The sequence below is a fragment of the Cucumis sativus genome, chromosome 6 (genome assembly GCF_000004075.3).
Source record: "Cucumis sativus cultivar 9930 chromosome 6, Cucumber_9930_V3, whole genome shotgun sequence".
Lineage (NCBI taxonomy): Eukaryota > Viridiplantae > Streptophyta > Magnoliopsida > Cucurbitales > Cucurbitaceae > Cucumis > Cucumis sativus.
This window is the reverse complement of record NC_026660.2, coordinates 29,809,055-29,826,279: the sequence shown is the minus strand read 5'-3', so window position 1 is coordinate 29,826,279 and position 17,225 is coordinate 29,809,055. Positions and strand designations below refer to the sequence as shown.

The window sequence follows — 17,225 nt, the reverse complement described above, 5'->3', positions numbered from 1 at the left end:
TTAAAGAAAAAAAATCACTTTCAACTGAAAAATACAAGTTGAAAAGAGATTGGAAGGTTATTAAAGTAATGACCTCATTATAAAAAAAATATAATATTTGTAAAAATGGAGTGTTATTTTGGGCCATTTACGAAGAAAGCAGATGAGAGGCAGAGAAATAGGGTTAGGGTAATGTAGTGTGTAGAGAGATGGGTTGATTTGGAAAGGCGAAAGAGATATGGGCTTGGACTTCGGCTTCGGCTTTATAATATAGAGATAACCAAAGTCCATTTTTTTGGCTTACAAAGGACCACCCATTTCCCATGCGCTACCAATCAAGAGATGTGTGCAAACCCTAACACTCTAATGGACACATTTTGTCTAACCCTTTTGTCTTCATTTTGATTTTGATGTAATCTAATCTTTTCCCAATTTATTCCTCAAACTAAATATTCTACAAATATCTAATTCCTCTCGTTTAGGTTTGATATATATATCCTTCGATATTAACTATATAAACAATCTAAATCGAATGAAACATAATTTAGTTCATATAGTATTTATACTATCAATTTCAATGTTAGAAGTTGAACTTTCCTATCTCCAATATCGATTCTATTTCCTTCTAAAAAATTATATCTATACATATATTAGCTTTACGGTGTATGTATACTACAAAACATACTCTTCGTATAGATTCAATAGTAGTTTAACAATTTGGATATATATAAAGTTTAGCAAAGCATCTCACTGAGATAAAAAGAACATTTCATCTCAAATTTGAAGTAAGAAAGTTGGCTAAAAATGAGAAATCAATCGCTATCTAGTGACTCTAACATTCCGAATTACATTTTTCATTTTCAACTAGCCAAACTTCAAAAGCTATCATAACAGTTGGAATAGATTCACGTGTTTTAATTAACTTTCTTCTTATCCCCCCAGATTCACAAAACACCATCCAATAAAATACAACTAAATAATGTAAAATTTTGAAGACAAAAAAGAGAGAAAGATTAGGTCAAATGAAAAATCCAAAGTAGAAATTAACAAACAAATAAAACAAAGCTATAGGGTTGCAGATGTCAGACTTGACACCATACAGTACACACCCATATGGGGAAAAACAAAGTTGCCTTAGTACCCAACCCTTTTCCCTATAGGAATAAATCAAAATTAAATTCCATCCCTAAATTTTGTCTAACCAATCATTATCATAAATTGATAAAACAATAAAACATTACCTTTTCCTTTTATGACTTATTTTCAAATTTTTATTTTTTATTAATAGAGATAGTGATAGACTCAAAATAGACAAAAGTTAATTCATCTTACTATATGTTGAAACATCCCTACCAAATTAAATTTAGAAGGAATTTTTTAAAAATCTAATATACATGATTATAAAATTATTATCTTTATTAATGTTTTAAAATATTAATAACAAAGCAATATCAATGGTTCAGTATTGTAAACGCAAATTACAAATTCAAAGAAGAAAAGTAACAAAAGTAAACATATTAATAAAAGAATGAGAAAATTATAAGAAAATAAACAAACGATCAAAACAGTTAATTTGAAAAAAGAAAAAAAAAAAAAAAGAAAATTCACGTTGCTCCTAAACTCATACGGACTATGGGGTCAACTCTAATCCACATGGGCTTCTTCTTAGTGGACGAAGCCCACTCTTTTAGTTCATTAAGCCCGCCCATCTCACCGGCCCACTTTCAAATCCGGTAGGTTTCGATTTTTTTTTTTAAAAAAAACTTATCTTACTTTTTTCATATTGTGATATTTGAATGGTTTTAGTTGTTATTAACTAATTAATTAATTTTATTATAGTTTAAAACTCTTTTATTTGTAATTATATCTTTTTTTTTTTGTTTTTTAATTTAATGATTTTGATCCATATTTTCGTTGGATGCATCTAAAATTAAATTTATATGTATTTATGACCTCCTATAGAAAATTCTTGCTCCACCACTATTATCCTATAATAAATGGATTTTCTAATTACTTTACAATAAATTAACATGCTTAAAATTACTTTTTATGTAATATACCGATGGACCCAAACAAAATTGTCATTATTATTATTTTTTTTTTTTATGAAAAGATCAAATGACCCAAAAACATAGTATTTAATAAAAGAACATTTTTATTAATAATTATAAAAAAATTGAATGAAGTTATTCAAGTAAAAGTTCATCTTTAAACTTAGATCAAAACTTAATTTAACTATTTTTTTCAAAAACACTAACAAAAATATTTAGAAAATATAGCAAAGTTTTAAAGATTGTGTTTATTGGTACGACCCGACAATGGGATGTGTGGGGATGTGGGTATGGAGAAGGAGGTCAAATTGGAAAAGATTGTCAAAGGGTGGCAATTGATTAGGCATGTTAGTGAGAATGGACTTCAACTCCCAAACATTAAATTTTGTCACCCACTTCCCCTTTTCAACATAAATATTCAGTTGGATATATGTGGAAAACTTGCACTTTATTTTATTATAATCATCTTTATTCAATATTTATTACTCCTTTCTCCCAATCCCTTCAAAACATTTTGTTTTCCTTCTAAAATTTAACTTATGAACACTATTTTTAGGTTGTATTTTAAAAACTAATAGTCAAGAGGGCTTTAAATGATGATCCAAGAAGCAACAACCGACAAACGACTCTCAACTTACTCACTCGATTGATTTAATTAGAACTATACACATATTTCTTTGTTCACCAAAACCCAACTGGCCGAGAGTTATTGCACAAATAAACTTACATATTATTTATGAACATACAAATATTTTGACTTTGATGATCAATTTCAAACAGCTCGCCACCTTTCATCCTTAATTTCATATATGTATATGTATATGTACGCGTTAAGTATTAAATGCCAAAAGACTTAGTCTTCGTTTTCTCAACTGTAAAAGGCCAATTCCCTTTGATAGTTTATTCAATATCTTTTTCTATTTATACTCTATTTTCCACTTCAAAAATCTTCACAGATTAACAAAACTATCCATCCAACTTTATCACTGAATCTTCCAACTTTGTCTTTGAATTATGGGTATGGCTGCCAGTGGGGTGCTTCAAACTAATCAACGTCCATGCTCTTTCTTTCTTGCTTTGCTTCTTATCACTACTGCTTTCTCTTCTTCCAATGCTCAGCAACAATCCCAAGTTCCTTGCTATTTCATTTTTGGTGACTCTTTAGTTGACAATGGTAACAACAATCGTCTTTCTTCTTTGGCTCGTGCCGACTACCTCCCTTACGGTATCGACTTCCCTCGTGGCCCAACTGGAAGATTCTCCAATGGCAAAACCACCGTTGACGTCATTGGTAAATGCAAACCTGTTTCACTTTTTCATTTACTATGTTCATGATCATCACACTTAAACTGCAACCATCTTTGACTATAATATATAACCCATTCACCACATCAAACCATTCTAATTTTCACTAAAAAGAATCGATAATGTGTGTATATAATTAATTTTTTTTGTCTTATAGCGGAGTTGTTGGGGTTTAATGGCTACATCCCTCCCTATTCCAACACGAGAGGCCGAGACATACTTCGAGGTGTGAACTACGCGTCTGCAGCAGCAGGAATCAGAGAGGAAACTGGCCAACAATTGGTAATTAATTTATTTATGCTAAAGAATTTGAATTCAGAACATCATCACTCGTAAAGTTTTAATATTATATTATCTTTAACTTATATACATGTGTGCTGCAGGGAGGGCGAATTAGCTTTAGTGGGCAAGTAAGAAATCACCAAAACATAGTTACACAAATCGTAAATATTCTTGGTGATGAAAATACAGCTGCTGATTACTTGAACAAGTGTATATATTCAATTGGATTGGGTAGCAACGACTACCTTAACAACTATTTCATGCCTCAAATCTATTCGTCAAGTCGTCAATACGCGCCTGATCAATACGCTCAAATTCTCATTCAACAATACACACAACAGTTATCGGTCAGTACTTAACTGCTTAAGTATACGTGAGACTTTGATATATCACATTATTCATTAATTATAATAATTTTAAAAAATAAAAGCAAACATTTTTTTTTCTTCTGTTTTGTAGATATTGTATGACAATGGAGCAAGGAAGTTTGTGTTGTTTGGAGTGGGCCAAATTGGGTGCAGCCCAAATGCATTGGCAAGTAGCCCAGATGGGAGAAGTTGTAATCAAAGATACAACTTTGCAAATCAATTGTTCAACAACAGATTGAAAGGCCTTGTGGATCAACTCAACAGAAATCAGCCTGATGCTAGATTCATTTACATCGACTCTTATGGCATTTTCCAAGATATCATTAACAGCCCTTCATCTTTTGGTATAAATTATTATATTAATACACTCACTGATCTTCTTTTCCAATTTAATTAAATTTTAGTACTGTTATGAAGATTCAATAATTAATATTGTTGGGTGTGGTGCAGGTTTTAGAGTTACAAATGCTGGATGCTGTGGGATTGGGAGGAACAATGGCCAAATAACATGTTTGCCTTTTCAAACTCCTTGTGCCAACAGAAGAGAATATCTATTTTGGGATGCCTTCCATCCAACTGAGGCTGGAAACTCCATTGTTGGAAGAAGAGCTTACAGCGCTCAACGTTCCTCCGATGCCTACCCAATCGACATTCGTCGCCTTGCTCAACTCTAGGCTTAAATCCAACTTATAGGAAGTTATGTATAAGTTGTTGGAAGAGCTTTAATTAATTTCCCTTTAATTGCTATATGTGCCATTTCTTGAGAAAAGAACACGTGGGTTTGTGTGCTACTCAATTGATGGCTTGTGTTTGTATTTTAGGTGTTTGAGATTTTATCTATATCTTTCATGATATGTCCTAAGGAAAATCAATTATTGAGAATGAATATGTTATAAATATTATCTTACCAAAAGAATTGTGTTGTGACTTTTTATATCTATATACATATACACACATTACATGGTTGGAGACCATTCATGTAACAACACCATTTCCAATGTTATGTTCTTATTTCACCACTATTAGGATCATTGTGTTCTTTCTTTAATTTCTTCTCTTCCCAACTCAACATGAAGCCAATTAACTAAGTAATTAAAAATCTCCATATTTTTAATTATTATCCCTCCCATCTCTAGAATTAATCAGTCAATAATTAACCATAATTAGAAACAAAAGACTTGTAATCCAAATAGGAATCAGCTGAGAAAGTTGAGACAGTGAAAAACAGTAACGACAAAGACAGAAAGTATAAGAAAATATGTTAGTAGTTTGTATCAAAGGAGACATAATTTGAAGAAAAAGATAGGTTATTAATGTTTTTGGATACATACCATACAATACAACAGCATTACACAATTATATTTATATATTAAATTAAGTCTTTGTTTTAGAGTCCATAAGCTAAGACTTTTGTTAAGACATATAGATGAGAGAGATGATGAACTTCTTCAACTTCCTGTTTGAGTACCTTTCAATAATTGGCAAATGGCCTGCACTCCCTTATACATAATCCAAATCCACCACAATCAGAGTGCTTCAAACCATGCATTTTATTATAAACTGCAACGAAGTGTTTGGTTAGATATATATATGTATGTATATAAAGAGAGAGGTTTACTTTGGTTTTATTTTAACAGTAAAAACAAACAAAAACCTTATACTAATTGAAGAGCCATGTTGTCTTGGCGTGGATATTGATGATTATGCTGTAAGCCGTTCACTTGGAAGAAGTCTCTTGGATCGTACGGATGAGATTGCATCAGCTCAAATTCTCCTCCCATCATGTTCACATTTCTTTCACTCTCAGCTATCTGCAACCGTTATTCTCTTTAGTTTTCAATTTTAAATGCTCATAACATTCAGAGGTTGAAGAAATTAATTAAAGAAGGAAACCTTTGCCCGAAGCATCTGATTGTTGTTGTGCAAATCAATTTCCTGTAAACAACAATCACTTTCTCATAACATAGACCAAATCTACCAGCCAAGTATAACATCAACGAAATGAGAGAGCAGGTTTATTGAGTAAAATATCAGATAATATAGACGTAGATGTGTCAATCGGATTAGAGGGTTGATAATGTGTATAATTGGATTACAGGTTCGGGGCGTTCTAATAAAAGTACATTATGTTATTATTTTTAATTTCTCGTTAAAAACATATATACTTTCTATGATTTAGAAGAAAATCAACGAAACCCCGATTCGAAATTTAAACTTTTTCAACCAACCTATTTGGAAAGTTGTTTCTCTTTTCACCAAACAATTACTTAGGTTTAGCGCTAACGATCCAGACGTACGTAGTGGTTGAAAAGGAAAAGTTTTTTTTGATCCCTTGTTCTTGGTACCCTTTTTTCTTCATATTCACATTAACAGCCTATTCTTCATTGTCACATCAGAATTTTCACTCACAAATTTTCTTTCTTTTGTTTGAAATTGATCATCAAGTTTCTAGAAAAATAGGTTTCATTATTGGTAGGCTTCAATAGATTATCGGTTTCATCTCCATGGAATTAATTTTCCATTTTGATAGCCAATCTAATGACTTCCCAATTCAGACCTTCTATTTTCACAACAGAATTTCAAAACTCTTTCACTTTCCTTGTTTTGTATTCACATGTATAGAATACATTATTATAAATTAGGAGAAGATATATAGTTATCAACAGCATAAGTATAGTCAAATTAGGATATGAAAGTTTACCCTTTTTCGCATATACTCAATCTCAGCAAACAGGAGTTCATTCTGGAAGAGAGAGAGAGCAAGAAACAAAAAGTTGTTAACTAATTTGTTTCTCATAGAAATATATAAATATATAATTAAGAAACAATGATGAAAACCAACCTTTTTGGACCTAATTCTACTAATTCCTTTCTCAAGTTTGGTCTCCAGGCCTTTCAGATCTTTTGCAGTCAGAGAACTTAGAGACTCGCCTAGCATGTTCCTGGAAAAACAACATTCTTCGAAAGATGAAAATTTGCATTTTTTAATTAATGGAAATGTTATCGAATAACTTTCCTTCAAAATACCTGTTTGAGTTCTGTAAGTTACCAATCTGAACTCGGAGTTTGGCAGCTTCTTGTTGATAAAACTGGTTTGTGATTCAATAGTGAGATTTATATTCATAGGGTTGGATTGACAATGTAAAAAGGTTGATGGCATCATAAATATTTGGGTTATAGAAATGTACACGCGGCGAAGCCGGACTGGGATGAGCTCCTATCCTCCCTCCACCCCCATTTCATACCATCTTAATGAAATTAACTATTAAATTTTGCGAGGATTGAAATGGAGATTGTTTAGTAGAATATGATCATTTTTAAGCCCGCATGGTTTAATTGATATCAAGTGTAACTTTCAGATCAAAAGGACAGTTGTCCAAAATTTTCAAGAAGAGCGGAAGCCCTAAGATTTTTATTTCGTAGAATATGATCCATATCAAAGAACAAAAGGGTTTTAACAATTTTGAAATCAATCCAAAACATCACACAATACTATTCTTGCAAAAAATAAATAAATAAAACACAAGCACATAGTTTTTTTTTCTTTGAAAGCTTTTGCTTATTGTCTATTGAACTCATTTGTATTATCTCTTGGGGCACTAGATTTTTGCAATTGGGGCATGGGGTAGGACAGTGAAGATTGAGAGATAACCTAGTTAAGATATCTAGGAGCACTAGTGATTTTCGATCTTCATTCTTTGTTTTAAAAAAAAATGTAGAGAATTTTTCAAGGTGTTGAATACCTATAAAATTTCAGCTGTTTTTTTGGGTATTTTTTAGAGTGTTCTAGCACATTTCTTTTAGTAATATCAAAACCACTCTTTCACATCTTAAAAACTGATGCCAAACGAACTCTTTAGATCAATTTCCTGTGCTGAGCATTTTAACAAATTAATGTTGTAATTTTACAAAATCTCGTAGTTTTGTTGAAGAACAATCTCCAAGACTTTCCAAACTCTTTAGAACATGTTGGTGTAGTGTGTGTATGTGTGTGGATAAGAAACAGTCTTAAAGAAATGTAACGAACGAACCTGTCAAAAGAAAATATTGGAATATAGAATCCCATCAGTATATTAATGCTCCCTCAGAAGATTGAATTCAAACTTATAGAGAAATGAAACGTCTAAACATGTTTAATTTTCTTTTTCTAAGAATATAAGCCAACAATCAAACCTGCCATATTTCTAGGACAATGTAAATGTCTTTTCACCACTTAGGTATGCTCACATTGTTATTATTATTTTTTTACAAATGTTGTTAATTTCTTTAATACATTTTTACTCATAGTTACAAATTCAGTGAGCTCAAAAAGGTTCAAAGTTTGCTTATAATTATGAAGCTTAACAATTTCATAAATCATAACTCTATTCTCCACGCATGGTTAATCTATTGTTCACCTGAGCAATAGGTTAAAATTAAATCCACATCATTTTCCTTCTTTTAGGTCAAAAATTGAAATCCCTTACTTCTATGCTTGAACTTATTCATATATATTGTAGTTAACCTATTATTACTTTCTAATCACTAAACTATTCACCAAATTTTGCTTTGGACTAAATTCTTTGATGTGTGTTTAGGTTCCATGCTTAACACTCAGATGAACAGCCATTCCTCTCTAAATTTGGTGAAATTAAAAAGTACGAATACCTGAGTGTTAGCTTCAGAAGTAGATCCAGTGTTGGAGGAATCTGAGGATGCTTTCTTATATCTATCAATTGTTGCCTTCACACTACAATTAACCAAGGTATAACCCAAATCAACACCATTTTCAAGTTGATTGAGACTCCTTAATCATGCAACGTCGATTAAAGTAAAATTATGATTAACAGAAGTATAAAAAAATACAATCAAAGCATTAAACATTGCTTTTTATTGTTAAAAAAGAACATGTTTCTAAACTGTCACATTAACCCAATTCTCTGAGTTAACTGAATTCTTCACGAAAACCCCCACAAAAAGTAAAATTAATGAAAGAAATCACTTCATAGAGTGAATTGCCTCTCTCAATAGATGTGACAGAATGTAAGGTTTAAGGTAAAAAGAAAAAAGTTCCCAGATTTAAATATCAATTATTTCCTTTACCGATGCACTGATACCTTAATTTCGTCGAGGTTGTGATTGGGTGTCTGAGACATGCTTGCAGAGATCAAACATTATGATTGGCTTAATCAAATCAAGGGTCAAGAATTTGCCAACTGTCAATAGTTACAATTGTTCAATGGACAATCAGCTTAATTACATCCTCTTATCCACTTTGATACAACATTAAAACCTTGGAAAAAGAAATTGACGGTAAGAATCCTTGTGTCTCAAACTCTGTGTACATCATAGCCGTCCGTTTCAATCAGTGGCTGCCATAGCTGTCCTATTAAGATAAATGCTCAAGCTGTCCCATTGGCTTGGCTCTACTACTTTCCGTACCCTAACCTCTCTCTAAAAATATATATATTTTTTGTACAAAGATTCAAACTTTTTGTTAAATTGAGGAAACCCAGTTTAGTTTCTTCTTCAATCCAATCATCCTTCTCTGGTTTGTTCTTGTGGTTTGAACTTCGAAAGAGAAAAGGAGAGATTTTGGGGCATGGGTATGAGAGAGAGAGAGAGAGAGAGAGAGAGAGAGAGAGAGAGAGTGAGAGTGAGAGTGAAAGAGATTTTGGGGGAAACGGGTTTTAAAAGAAATGCGCAAGGTTTTGAATAGAAATTGCTGGGGAGGACTTAGAATTGAATTGAATCTGAAGTAGGAAAATAAAATGAAACCCATTTTAGAAATTGTGACAGAAACCCTTTTGTTTGTCAGAGAGGCTGAAAACTGAAAAATATTGAGTGACGTGACCAAAGATTCTTGAAGCCCTAGACCAAAAATCAGAACCAAAACCCTAAAACCAGACGCCTCTTTTCCCAAACAATGGAGACAAACATAAAACTTGTGTAAAGTTTCTGACTTGCTATTGGCTCCATTTGTTTGTGGTAGAAAAGCTACACTTTTTCCTCTCCATTTCTTTTTTTTTTTTTTTTTTTTTTGAAATATACATTTCCCATAAATTTGTCTTAGGGCTTTTATTTAGTTTTCTTTTAAACATGTTTAATCTGAGGTTTTACCCATTAATGATCTAGACAAAGCTTGATTGATTAATTTATATATTTGGAAAAAACAAAGATGAGCTAATGAGATTATTATTTGAGGGTTTTGAATGGAAACTAATTAGGCAGTTCAATCTTGACTTGTAAGTGATTGGTTGGAAAAGGGTGTTTTAACATGTTTCAAGGAAACCTACGAGTTTTTCTTTTCTTTTACCATTTTTCTTTGGTTTGAAACCCTAATAAGCTTATTTCTATATGGTCTTTTGACAAAGTTTTGAAACTGTACTTTCTTTATCTTAATATCCAAAACTGACGTTTCTACTAAGGAAATGTCAAGGAAATATGAAGAGAATTGGACTAATGAGATGACATATAGATAGAGAGAGAGAGAGAGAAAAAAGAAATAATGGAAGTAAAAAGGAAAGAAACAGAAAAACTTTAAACAATGGAGGAAGGTAAGGTAAAGAAGGTGATCTCAGAGACCACCATAAGTTTACCAAAACCCTTACTCCTTTCAACCTTCCATTAACCATTCCATATTATGCCCTATCTTTCCATCTGTTACACCAGATCTATGTATACACCAAACTGAGAACCAGCAAACTGATACAATTATAGCAAAAACATCAGAAAAATCCCCACAAACTCAAAAACAACTCATGGATGAAGCAAAAGGAAAAAAGAAATTGGGTAAATTTTGATTTCATACCACTCAAATCTTCTCCAAAAAAATAAATGACTATATTCTCAATACAACCCAGATTCCCAAAATCTTGCCCTTCCTTAAAACTTCCATGACCCAAATCTAGAACTTTGGAGGAAAAAAGAAGATTTGAACAAAATATTAATGTAAAAATCAGTAGAGATTTAATAAAAGCGTTTCTGTTTTACCTGTTGTTAGCATATTCATAGAGGCGGCCACGGCTTGAGAAAACGATGAGAGCAACTTCAGCATCACAAAGAACAGAAAGTTCATAAGCTTTTTTAAGCAACCCATTTCTTCTCTTACAGAAAGTGACTTGACGATTTGTTGTATTTTCAATCCTCTTAATCTCAATCTTTCCTCTTCCCATCTTCCTCTGAGGCGAGTCTGACATCTTCTCTTCTTGATTCTGGAACATCCCCTTTATTTGCAACTTACCCTAAATCAAATTCCAAACAGATCAATCATCAATCAAAACCCAAATCTTCAAATATTTTTGTTTCCATTTTGCTGACTATTATTGTTGATCCCATAAGAAAGGAGACAAAACATGTTATGAGATACAATTTTTGGGGTAAAAAACAATGCTCTTTCAGTCTCATTCTTATGGATTTACAAAGTGGAATGAGCAGGAGAGAATCAGAAGCTGAATCTAAGTTCTTTTTTCAATTGGTTTAAGAGACAGAGAGATTTGGGGACAATAATGAAATGTTGTTCAAGTATATATTAAGTTATTTTTTGTAGTATTTTGATCACTAACCTGATGAGGAAAAGAGCTGGTTGAAGAAGGGAACTTTTAAAACAGAACAAAAAGAAGGGATGTTTGCTGTCTTTATGAAATCTCTCTACACACACAGCTTGTATTCAGAAAGATTAGAAGAAGAGAAGAGGGAAATGGAAGTAAGGTAGCCAAAGAAGTGTGTGTATTTATAAAGTAAAGAAAATGACCCTTTATCAGCTATACAGATGTTTATTTACCAAATCATTCTACTTGCAACTTTTTTCTATTAGCTGTAAATTTTTGTTTATTATTCTTTTTTTTTTCATTTTTGTTTAGAGTAAAGTAATCCAAGTAATGAAACAAAAGAGAAGGTTAAAGATGTAACAGTCCCATTATATAATCAAAATACCTTTCCTTCTTCCTTAATCATTCTTGTGAGTGGTGACTGATAATGCTTGGACATTACAATGGCATCTCAAATTCTCTAGAACTCTTTTTCTTGAGAAAGAGAGAGAGAGATGAAAAGAGAGAAAGAGAAAGAAAGGAAAAGGACTTGTGAAGTGATTATTAATGGGTTGACAGGGATGTTGGAATAAGTTGCATTATTGAGCTTGATGTTAAAAATCTTTACACAAATTAGAGAATAAAAAGAGCCATAACAAAATCAAAAGATAATGACATATAGCTGTTATATGGAAAAAAAAACATTCTATATGATCTGCCAAACTAATACTCTCTCTAAACCCCTCATTTAGAGTTCATCAGTCACAATAAAAATTAATGATTAATTAGTGTTTATTGTTTGAAGTCATTGAGGTTTTTTCTTTCTTTCTTTTTTCTTTTGTGGTTTGGTTTGGTAAAGGTAAAAGAGAAAGAGAATGAGAGATATATGATATGACAAAGTAACCTCAAGGGGCTTTCTATTTTAACTTAGCAAAGGCAATAATAGAAGGGATTCAGCAGCCCCATCTCAAACATAAATAAATTTCCATTTTGTTGAATGAAGAAGGGCCATTTTCATTTTATCGTATGGTCTGATTTAATGATGATTGGATATGTCAAAGTTTGTAAAATGACAAGTCATTTTGATTGATGGAAGGAGATTCAAGTTTGAATATATATATGGTTAGAGATTGGGCAAGATTGTTCCAAAAGAAAAGAGGGAAGAAAAAAGTAATAAGAAGAATAGAAGAGGAAATGTGGATTCATGGAAGCAATTAAATAGAAAGGTTTGGACACTCAAAATAATAATGCCCAATTGATCAATCTGACACGAAAAGTTTTTTCATGTGTCATGTGGCCAATTTGTGGCTCAACATTATAAACATTAGTGTTTCTGCAAAACTTGACATCCTTTTTCTTTTTTTAAAAATAAAATAATTATTTGGTTTAATAGTTATTGAAAACATATATATAATCTTTTTATGAAGAGGATACTGAAGCATAAATGATCAAAGGTTAATGTATTAGAAGTCTTCACTTTTACCAATCTCACTATTGTCTCATCATCCACAATATGGTATTCATCTGATAATTATCATATACAGAGAAGTGTGTATTATGTTGAGAATCACTTTATAGAATCATTTTATCATTTATAGCGTAACTTTGTGAAAAAAAAAAAAAAAGTGATTTGGAATAAATTTGGTCATGTGGTTTGGAGATTGAAGAATGAAGTTTTATTATTGATTTTATAAACAGTACTCCTTATAGTTAGTATTCTTTCCCTTCCTTTTTTTTTTATCTACTTTTTTTATCAATGGTTTAAAAAACCAAAAAAATAACAATAATTTTTTAAAATAAAATTTGGAGTAAAAAACATGAATTTCAAAAACAAAATTGTAAAAATGAAATTGTTATCAAACCAGACCTAACCATTAAATGTATCGGTGCGAATAAGCGTTGTGTGTTCATAAGTTTATGCAACTTAGTTATACGATATATAAATGCTCAATAAAAAAATCATTTTTTTCCAAAAAGAAAAAGTGGACTTTGAATGTTTGGTAGTTTAATTGAGAATTGGAGAATTCGAACAATAAATCACATCTATACTAACACACTATGCTTTCAAAGTACTCGATGTTGAGCATCTCAATTAGTTTGACATACCCATCGTACAACCTCAACATGCTTTGATCCAAAAGCATTGCATCAAGGACTCGTTTTTTTTATGCTAAAATATCGCGACATATCATTGAACATCAAAATTATGTGTCCAAGTTAGATAGACGATTGTATGAAAGTTGTAGTCAACAACCAATCCCAAAACTTAATTGGGTTTATAATTACAACACTTAATTACTCTACTTGAATTATATATACAGAAAACAAATAACCCATCAATACATAAACAACTAAAAAGGGTTTTGTTGCTTCATATGGAAATTGAAAACAATAATCCTTACATCATATTAAATCTAATAATTCTAAGCTAAACATTTGATGAAATAGGATAGCATAGAGATGTCTTTTCTTATTGAGCACAAAAATATGGATGGGATTAGTAATGGGCACCCATGGTTTCTAGCTAATCAAATGAGAGATACAATAATGTTTATTTATAAGTTTAGTACTATTTTCTGTCTATTCTATTTTCAAAATACTTTTAAAATTTTGTCTAATCAATTATTCAATTACTTTCAATTCTTTTATTTAGTAAGTTTCTAAATTTTTGTATTTTATAGGTTTTGAGTCTATACTTATATTTCCTTCTTCCTTTTTCTTATATACATATATGTATTCAATGGAACACTAGGATTTTAATTTTAAGTTTAGTGCCTACGCCAATTTTAAAAATGTGAAAAAGAAATTAGGTTAATTATTCAAATTTGACAAAAAGTTTACTAACATTATTCATAAAATTCAAAATTTTGTTAAAACTTGTTAATATTTTAATTTATTTTGCTATTTTAAAAAATGTATTAACTATTTGATTTTTAAAAATTAAACTTCTAAATTCTACTTTCACTTCAATTTTATTACTCTTCTTAAAATCTATTTTTAGAGACTAATTATTGTATCAATTTTCATGTATAAAACCATTCAATTTCATGAAATTAACCTAATCTAAAACATGTGCTCTCATTACACCATCTCTAATTCTGCTGATTTCACTCTAAAATTTAGCAAAATGTTAATAATAATTATAAGTTGAACTAATTCACAAGGAGATCAAGGAGAAAACTGCCCTAAACATGTTTTAATTATATTAATTAAATGGCACACATGAGAAGAAGAATATTTTCATTTTTCAGTCTAGAAGGTAAAGGTTTTGGGATGAAATTGAAAGAAATTTGGCATTGTTTTCCCTTGTTTAAGATTTAATTGGGATAATCTCTATGTAGTTTACTCATACAAAATGAATAAATTGGGGTATTCAAATAAAGTAGAATGAAAAAAGAAAAGAAAAGAAAAGAAAAGAAAAAGGGTGTGTGAGTTTTATATGTATATATATATATATATATATATATATATATTCTCTTGAAAGGGACCACAAAAGGCAGTAGAGAGCACTTAATTTCTCAAAAGAGGGTGAGTGTGAAGGGCTTCAATGCAATCAAACCTAAACCCCATAAATGCCCATATGCCATACCTATGAATTTCAACCTTCCCCTCTTCAATTTTTCTAATCTCTGCATCAAACATCTTAATTTCTTCATCTAACTCAACTTAGCTACTTTCTCTTGTGCAAATCAATAAATAACATCATACTCAATTCAAACTCGTCAAAGGGTCCTACGTACTCTACTCTTATGACACATCTCTCCATTTGAAGTCTTTTTCTTGCGTATTCTTAACTAAAACTAGTGTTTTATGTTCTACATATAGGTGGGTCCACTTTTGTCACTAAAATGGTTGTATGCTTCAACATGTAGTGCCATAGCTGTTGTAATGACTCTAGATTTCACTCTATATCTATATATTCGTGGTCTATCAACATGCCACTACTAGACACAAGATAGATCTCCCAAAGAAAAAAAAAACAACCAAGGCTTTGTGAATTATAAAGTATGAAACCAACATTTCACTACACACCAGTTACCAACAATGGCAATTGAGATTCAACTTATCAACTTGGGCTTCTTTTCTTCCTCATTTTATTTGCAACTTCAATGGAAACTCCATTAATAGAAATAGAGTGGGAGAAGGGGATAGAGGAAGTGTAAAGAAAGCATTAATTTAGAGAGAGTAAAAGGAAAATTGAACAAACTTGTTGCAGGTATGCAATGGCCTGAGTTGCTAAAGCTCTTGAGTAGCAGTTTTGGGCCAGAAAGAAACTCTGCTTTACTGACATACTTTTTCCTTTCCACCATGCCTGAGCTCTATACCTGAATAAGTTTCACATCTCCTTTGCAAAAGGAACATAAAATTGCAGTGTTTTTTATACTTTAACGAGAATATGTTTTCAAAGAAAGCATGGGGTGAACCTCTCATAAGAGAGGTTGTCTTTCAACCCATATAAACACTGCGCACCTTCTCTTCCCAAAGGCTTCCCTTGTGTACGGGAGAAGTACATGAATGAACTGCCACCACTTCTAAGAGCCTATAAAAATGTAAAAGTATGGTTGTAGTTATTATCCTATACTAATGAGAGGGACCATAGTCATAGAGAGCCACGAACCGCAGGGGAATGTTTGGGTTGTCTGTTGAACCCTAAGTTTGTGGCATAGCATTGTGAATTTTGAACTGTAGGAAACTCAGACCAATTTGTAGCAAACAGTAGATTTCAGTGAAGGTTGCTTGCTCTGTTGCATATTTTTCTGATTTTTAACAAAGAGATGGGTAATTTTCACAATGTTGAATGTAGGTCTAACAGTGACGTTGAAAGTAGGTCTAACAGTGACCTGGATAATTGCAATTGACACTTTTAGGGTTAATAATTCAGTGCTCGAAAAAATTGTTAAAGAATTGCAAATATAATAAAATCTATTAATAATACACTCCTATTAGTAATAAACTCTGTTGTAGATAAAACTCCTATTACACCGTAAGAGCAAGATTTAAATTTTACTTCATTTGATTTTTTTTATATTGTGCTACTTTTTCACAGGTACAATTAAAAATAATAATATGTGAGGCAACCTGAATTTAAAAGAAGTCCCCAACTCGGCCAGTGTACACTCCTATTCACAATGTTGACCAAACAGTGGCATGGAAAAAATAGATCCATAATCGTGAGGATTAAAAGCTTCGAATTTCTGAAGGCCATGTGATGAACAAACATAGCGAAAATCCGATTTCCCATGTGGATTTGATACTGTTGATTGCCCTGGAAATGGAGATTTTAAGGAATGGATGTTCTTAAGATACAACAACCAGTCTTTTCAATCTCATAGAATTGAGGTTTTCTAATTTGCCACAATGAGCTATTGACCAACTCTCCAACTTCAAATCCAATCCCCAAAATATCGGTGATTGGAAACTTTACAAACAACCCAAACAAATATTTGCTTCTTATGTCAGCAAGTTGGTTCTTTTACCAACAGGATCAAATTTGAAACAGAAACTTACAATTTGGTACTACTTTCATGCCACATATAACAAGCATACCTGTTTGTCAAACTTTTCCCATTTGATGGTTCACATTGGCAAAAGTTGGTAGCTACTAGCTGCTACACTTGGTGCTGACATCTCCTGGATGAAAAACATCAAGGGAAAAAAAATCAACCACCAACAGTCAACAAAATGGAATTCCTATCTTTGTTATTTTCTTAACATCCACACGTTTCTGGAAA

General features: G+C 31.6%; 2 protein-coding genes across 5 annotated transcripts; one reads left to right on the top strand and one right to left on the bottom strand.

Moving 5' to 3' along the window:
- The first annotated feature begins 2,966 nt into the window (after positions 1-2,966).
- LOC101219776 (GDSL esterase/lipase At1g29670) lies at positions 2,967-4,956 on the top strand. Its single transcript, XM_004134548.3, has 5 exons — positions 2,967-3,321; positions 3,493-3,617; positions 3,719-3,964; positions 4,077-4,329; positions 4,436-4,956. The coding sequence occupies exons 1-5, from the start codon at positions 3,045-3,047 to the stop codon at positions 4,657-4,659; spliced, it is 1,125 nt and encodes a 374-aa protein (XP_004134596.1). The 5' UTR covers positions 2,967-3,044; the 3' UTR covers positions 4,660-4,956.
- A 276-nt stretch (positions 4,957-5,232) lies between these two features.
- CAG3 (floral homeotic protein AGAMOUS) lies at positions 5,233-12,045 on the bottom strand. Of its 4 annotated transcripts, none has more exons than XM_011659963.2 (9): positions 11,900-12,040; positions 10,958-11,208; positions 8,633-8,714; positions 7,013-7,074; positions 6,828-6,927; positions 6,687-6,728; positions 5,879-5,920; positions 5,640-5,796; positions 5,233-5,545 (listed from the first exon to the last, which is right to left on the bottom strand). In XM_011659963.2, the coding sequence occupies exons 1-8, from the start codon at positions 11,951-11,953 to the stop codon at positions 5,641-5,643; spliced, it is 789 nt and encodes a 262-aa protein (XP_011658265.1). In that variant the 5' UTR covers positions 11,954-12,040; the 3' UTR covers positions 5,233-5,545; position 5,640.
- Positions 12,046-17,225: the final 5,180 nt, after the last annotated feature.